At 40.7% G+C, this 7,370-nt stretch overlaps 1 protein-coding gene across 1 annotated transcript; it reads right to left on the reverse strand.

Annotated features, from left to right (window-relative positions):
• Positions 1-1,157: 1,157 nt before the first annotated feature.
• LOC107594839 (transmembrane protein 151B-like) lies at positions 1,158-5,395 on the reverse strand. Its single transcript, XM_016285047.1, has 3 exons — positions 5,384-5,395; positions 3,155-4,387; positions 1,158-2,711 (listed from the first exon to the last, which is right to left on the reverse strand). The coding sequence occupies exons 1-3, from the start codon at positions 5,393-5,395 to the stop codon at positions 1,158-1,160; spliced, it is 2,799 nt and encodes a 932-aa protein (XP_016140533.1).
• Positions 5,396-7,370: the final 1,975 nt, after the last annotated feature.

Here is a 7,370-nt window from a genome sequence, read left to right on the forward strand (position 1 = left end):
AACTGTATATTTTTATTTTCTCAAACAAAGCAAATTTTAAAAGTCCACTGAAAACATATCTTCTTACATTTTTGGTCATAGACAACGTATGTTGAAGATATACGTTATTGTTAACATTATTGCCTAAGCGGCAAATTAAAACAAACAAACAAAAAACCCGTGGCCTAGGCCTACATACAATTTTAATAATAACAAACATCATTGCGTATGCTCGTGTCGCTTACAGTTAAAGTTCTTCTCAGGTTTTGTTGTTGTTTGCAAGGTTGCAACGTTATTTTGCATGGTCTGTTATTGGAGTAGTGTCACCCGGGTGGGAGTTTTAACTCCCATTCACTGGGAATAAAAAAACAATTTAGCTGATGCAGAGAGACATATAGACCGGGGGAATCCCCCCATCTCCCCACCCTCTGATTAGGTATCATAACATAACTACGTGTAAACCTTATTTAGGCTTTTACTTGGAAAACCAGCTATATTTTTCTTGCATTCGAATAATGGATAAACTTGAAACGATAGAAGAAAGATTGGAAATAGATTTTGATTTACAAATAAGGTAGGAAATGTGCATACTTTTAAATCGACACTTGCTATGGTGTTTCTGAGCTATTTGTCATCTGTGATCCCTTTTTTGAGTGTCTTAAAAGCCGATGTGAGGTTGGGGGGTGGGGGGGGGGTCTTATTCCGCATTCCCGATTAAAAAAGTCACTGCTCGCCACTGATATATATACAGTATATATTCATAAATATAACTTATGTTACGTAATTTTAATTTATTTAATCTATTTGTTTCTTTAAAAACTATCTCAGATTAGTAACAAAGGCAAAATGGCAGCTATTGAATTTATTTTCTCTCTTAATTATGTCCTTTGTGCAAGTTATTGGTCATAACCCTTTCCTATGTTCATAAATAGTATGAAGAGCTGGTTCTATTTATTGATAATTCCAATCCAGCCCTTTAGTTGAAATCAAAATGTAAACAAAGCCACATTTCTAATTTTGCACATGTTAGTTAGAGCAAGACAAATTCATGAGAATACACTTCATCAGTTCGGCATCAAGCAACCGCCATCAAGTCCACTTTCTACATAGTGCAAATAATAATGTTTATTAAACTTTTTCTATCGCTGAGTTAGTCAGCTTGACCATTTCAAGCCACTTTAAACCGAAGTCTCCACACAACAGGAGCCTCTGCGAACATAATATCTCCTCACCTCAGAGGAGTCTCCACAGCCTTCAGGCCTATGTACAATAAGGACTGGGAAGAAGCGGGCATCTTGGTAGTTTGGCGGGCTGTCATTAAGTGCAAGCTGACTGGTGTAAGACCTGCAGCACTGCTCATCAGGGCAGCAGCGCTCTGTAAGTGTACTACTGCGGCTCCTCCACAGTCCCATGGTGCGCCTGGAGCCGTACATACGGCACAGCGAGAAGTGTGAGGTGTCCAGGGACAAACGGGAGTGGAAGGTGTGATGAGAGAAGATGGAGGAACAGCTAGAGCTGATAGTCGGCCGTCTTCGTCCGCCTTGCTGTTGGCAACAGTGCTCACAATTCTGCACCAATGTCCCGTAGCTCTGCGCCGAGCAGCTGTCCAACAGCAAGCGGTTGGAGGAAATGCTGTCTCTGTGGTTTGACCCAGAAGTCCCCAGGTTCATTAGCATGGCCTCCGAGTAGCTTGGTATAAGCTGGCGGTTTGAGCGAATGTGCCATTCCAGCTCCGTACTGTCAACGGTTTCTGCTCTCGGAAGGCCATAGCGAATGTTCCTCGTGGTGGCATCGGCCTCTGGAGACGGGCTGTTGTTGCTATACTCTAGTCCGAAGAGTTTCTCGACTTGGTAGTGCACAAATGCCGTCCGGTACTCGATCAGCACTCGCAGTGGCCAGGAGAGCATGAGGAGAGCCGCCAACCAGAAGGTGATCCGCGAGGTGTACCATGGCAATTGGTCGGGATCCACATAAGTGATGAAGTGCTCTTTAAAGTCGACGTTCTTCAGCAGCATGCCTTCGCGGGCTTCCATGTAGTCATCCAGTCCCTCGATTTCCGAGAAGAACCTGGCTCGTTGGTTGAGGTAAGCATTTTCAGGTTCTGCTCCTGTGAAACTGAAGCACTTGGAGAAATGTAACCGTGTCGCTGCGTGAGCCTCCAGCCCGCGCAAGTTGCGTGAGATGTCTCTCATTCCGCAGTGGCTGTAGTCGAACTCGCCCTCTACTACATGTGTGTTAACACGCTCGTGATAAGCCTGCGTGGTCGTGTAGGCATCTCCATTCCGGTAACGCGTCACTTGTCGAGTCCTGCGTACGAAATGGTAACTGATGGCTTTCCACCAGACGCACGGTCGGGATTGACGCATGCGCAGAACCCTTTCGTACACGCTCTCAACATTGGCCTTGCACTGTAGTTCACTGCGGGCACGACAGTGCCAGCACTCCATAAGGTAAACGGTGTAGAGCATGAGCAGGAAGGCCAAGGGGATGTACACATAACCGTCAGAGCAAGGGCTGTCGTGGTATATCATGGCACGACCTCCTCCTCTAAGAGAGTTCATTGAGGCTGTGAGGGAAGTACTGGAGGAATCAAAGCTCAGCTTGGTGACCTGGGTGAGCTGACACCAGGCCACGGCACCCAGGCAGCTGTACATGAGCAGTGAAAGGAGAAGGCACCGCCAGTGCATCTCTCGGCACATAGAGGCACTCAGGGACTGCTTTATTGGCCATTGCTACAAGGAATAATGAGAACGAGAAATAGTAATCAGCATATTGTAAGGCACACAGGCTTGCTGTGAATGTTGTGAATAAGAAAATGAGGTAATGAATACAAAAACCATCAGAGATTTAGTGTCACTTATATGAGGCAATGATATTGGACAAAAGGATCAAATGTCTTCTGATCAGTGTTGTTATTGTTAACTAAAACTATTAAAACATGTTTTTTGGAAATTGACATAAAGTTGAAAATTAATACAATTAAAATGAGAAATGTTGCCTGGCCAACTAACTGAAATAAGTTTAAGTGGTAAAATGACTAAAACTTAAATAAAAATGAATTAAAGCTAAACAGAGCTATAAAAACCAAACAAATTACTAAAACTTAAAATTACTAAAAATAAAATTTTAACTGAAAATACAAAAATAAAAGCTAATTTAAAATATGAATAAATACTATGACATATATATAGAAATAAGTCGGCCGTCTTCGTCCGCCTTGCTGTTGGCAACAGTGCTCACAATTCTGCACCAATGTCCCGTAGCTCTGCGCCGAGCAGCTGTCCAACAGCAAGCGGTTGGAGGAAATGCTGTCTCTGTGGTTTGACCCAGAAGTCCCCAGGTTCATTAGCATGGCCTCCGAGTAGCTTGGTATAAGCTGGCGGTTTGAGCGAATGTGCCATTCCAGCTCCGTACTGTCAACGGTTTCTGCTCTCGGAAGGCCATAGCGAATGTTCCTCGTGGTGGCATCGGCCTCTGGAGACGGGCTGTTGTTGCTATACTCTAGTCCGAAGAGTTTCTCGACTTGGTAGTGCACAAATGCCGTCCGGTACTCGATCAGCACTCGCAGTGGCCAGGAGAGCATGAGGAGAGCCGCCAACCAGAAGGTGATCCGCGAGGTGTACCATGGCAATTGGTCGGGATCCACATAAGTGATGAAGTGCTCTTTAAAGTCGACGTTCTTCAGCAGCATGCCTTCGCGGGCTTCCATGTAGTCATCCAGTCCCTCGATTTCCGAGAAGAACCTGGCTCGTTGGTTGAGGTAAGCATTTTCAGGTTCTGCTCCTGTGAAACTGAAGCACTTGGAGAAATGTAACCGTGTCGCTGCGTGAGCCTCCAGCCCGCGCAAGTTGCGTGAGATGTCTCTCATTCCGCAGTGGCTGTAGTCGAACTCGCCCTCTACTACATGTGTGTTAACACGCTCGTGATAAGCCTGCGTGGTCGTGTAGGCATCTCCATTCCGGTAACGCGTCACTTGTCGAGTCCTGCGTACGAAATGGTAACTGATGGCTTTCCACCAGACGCACGGTCGGGATTGACGCATGCGCAGAACCCTTTCGTACACGCTCTCAACATTGGCCTTGCACTGTAGTTCACTGCGGGCACGACAGTGCCAGCACTCCATAAGGTAAACGGTGTAGAGCATGAGCAGGAAGGCCAAGGGGATGTACACATAACCGTCAGAGCAAGGGCTGTCGTGGTATATCATGGCACGACCTCCTCCTCTAAGAGAGTTCATTGAGGCTGTGAGGGAAGTACTGGAGGAATCAAAGCTCAGCTTGGTGACCTGGGTGAGCTGACACCAGGCCACGGCACCCAGGCAGCTGTACATGAGCAGTGAAAGGAGAAGGCACCGCCAGTGCATCTCGCGGCACATAGAGGCACTCAGGGACTGCTTTATTGGCCATTGCTACAAGGAATAATGAGAACGAGAAATAGTAATCAGCATATTGTAAGGCACACAGGCTTGCTGTGAATGTTGTGAATGAGGTAATGAGGTAATGAATACAAAAACCATCAGAGATTTAGTGTCACTTATATGAGGCAATGATATTGGACAAAAGGTCTTCTGATCTTCTGATCAGTGTTGTTATTGTTAACTAAAACTATTAAAACATGTTTTTTGGAAATTGACATAAAGTTGAAAATTAATACAATTAAAATGAGAAATGTTGCCTGGCCAACTAACTGAAATAAGTTTAAGTGGTAAAATGACTAAAACTTAAATAAAAATGAATTAAAGCTAAACAGAGCTATAAAAACCAAACAAATTACTAAAACTTAAAATTACTAAAAATAAAATTTTTACTGAAAATACAAAAATAAAAGCTAATTTAAAATATGAATAAATACTATGACATATATATATATATATATATATATATATATATATATATATATATATTACTAAAATAATACTGCCTCAGATGTCTAGTGCATCTTATGTTCCTCTTAAATATCCTATTACATTAAACCGCTTAATGTACAACTCTAAAAATAAAATACATTTAAAATAAAATAAATTTCACTTCTAAATGAAGTCTATGGACATTGATTAGAGTCTAATTCAAATAAATTAAATTAAATTAAATTTATGCATTTAGCAGACGCTTTTATCCAAAGCGACTTACAGTGCATTCAGGCTAAACATTTTTTATCAGTATGTGCAAATAAAGTGCAGACAACGCTCTGACAGTAAACCCTTAACATTAGGGATATAGATCTATGTGAGAAAGTAAGGCCTGACAAGACAGAAAATTTGTAGCAATCCTTCAGTTCAGACTTAATTACTTACAGTACATCATGGCACAAAGTCTTCAGATTATCTCTATTAAACCTAAGACAAGCACACTTGCTTCAGATAATTGACCTGTATTTAAACTGGTTAACCATTTGACCGTTTTACAGGTAATTCCATTTTTATTACGTTATTCTGCAATTCCTGCCTTCTTTTACGATTCATGAAAATCATAGAGCACTATGTATCCAGCAATGATATAAAGCAAAACATGGTGGACGTCATTGCAACTTTGTCTTAAGTCTTCTGTCAACGCCAGACAAAATCTATCAATTTTATCTATTTATTTATTTATTTTTTGTATTCAAACCCTGCAGGAGAATAGCTCAGCATTGCAACGCTTTTGTGTGCTAACTCTGGACTTGGTACACCTCTTTATAAATGCACAGAAGTTGTTCATAAGTGGAAAAGGACCTTTGCTCTTAATTCTGAACCTGGGTTTGAATCTCACTCAAGGGTACAGAGCTTCTGAACAAATTATGATTATTACAAAAAATGTCAGCTATTGCCATGAGTTCACTGAATTAAACATACTAAGAGGCTGCTTTTATTTAAAATAACTGATCAAAAATCTGAGAATTTTGTGTTTTGCGTAAAACACTGACTCCGTATCTGAGATTAGGGCTCATAATTGTATCTGCATGAGTTGAGAATGTATGGTTTTGTCCCATTCAGGTAATACCATAACTTCTGATATTTCTAAGGGTTGAAAGGCTTTTAAAGAGGGGAGAGCGAGGTGCAACATAAATAATGGAGATCCCACATGAAAGAGAATACATATGACAAGCTAACAGCCATTCAAAAGCATACTGTAGAAAAAACTGCTCTTATCCTCGCTGCTCTGGGATAAATGAAACTTTGTACGTAATATGGTTATGATAAGATGCCTAGCAGATTACAGCTGAAACTTGATAATGACTTAAGGGAGACCAAATGTGGAGCACTGATTTTGTTTGTCGGTTTAAAAAATGAAGTTTAATTTGAAGGAACTGCTCATCTGATGATACCTAGAAAAATGAAAATTCAAACAAACATTCCTTCACCAACCTACTTGAATTCTCATCAATAAAGTTTTTTTTGTTTGATTGAATTAAAGAAATTAAATGTTTTGTAAATCAAATGTAATTATTACATATATTAATTATGCTGCACAAAAGATGTTATCAATATCATGGGACATTCACAGAACTGGCAGGCCATACCAGAAGGCTTTACAAGGCAATATGCACCAATAACATTAATATCAGAGATGCGGATTGGAATCAGCATCAGTGCCAGGCTATTTAATATGATTGTGTGCTATATGAAAGGATTTATCCAAAATACAGAGTTAAACATATTTGATCTAACTCCCCTTGGTGAGGGTGATTCTCAAGCTAACAGGCATATAATCTTTTCCACAGTGGTAATTCCATAATTACGGCAGTGTATTACAGAGGTGTTGATCAATGCACAAATTGGCTGAGTGCAGTGAATATGACAACAGGTTTAGAGCTGTACCTAATGTAAAATGCAAATGCCCTTCCCAATTTAAATCTGTTTGTCCTCCTTGGAGTCTTCTCAGATGTATTGTCATTAGGGAATTTGTACATCAAGCACCACCCCAAAATGAAACCAAGTCTAAACATTTCAGTGTAGACCATACAGCCCAATTCAGATTCAAGCATTGCCTCCTATAGGTTTATTACTTAGGATCTGCAGTCAGTGATCTCTGATAACTGCAAAGAACTCAGAGTTTCATTATAGATGATTATCAATAACTTGTGCATCATGAAGTTTATGCATCATTTGGAAGCAGAGGAATGGTCAAAGGGTATTACATTTAACAATTTCTTATATAGAACAAATATAAGTGAATTTACAATAAAATTTTCTCAATCTCAGACCTACCTTTACTGTGACCAGCCAGTCAAACCACACTAAGACAATTACAGTCTACAAGGGGATAAAATGCAGAAATCCCCTCTCCTCCATGATGATGTTTCATTATAGATGATTATCAATAACTTGTGCATCATGAAGTTTATGCATCAGTTGGAAGCAGAGGAATGGTCAAAGGGTATTACATTTAACAATTTCTTATATAGAACAAATA

This window comes from Sinocyclocheilus grahami, unplaced genomic scaffold (genome assembly GCF_001515645.1).
Source record: "Sinocyclocheilus grahami isolate Dianchi unplaced genomic scaffold, SAMN03320097.WGS_v1.1 scaffold191.1, whole genome shotgun sequence".
Taxonomy (NCBI): domain Eukaryota; kingdom Metazoa; phylum Chordata; class Actinopteri; order Cypriniformes; family Cyprinidae; genus Sinocyclocheilus; species Sinocyclocheilus grahami.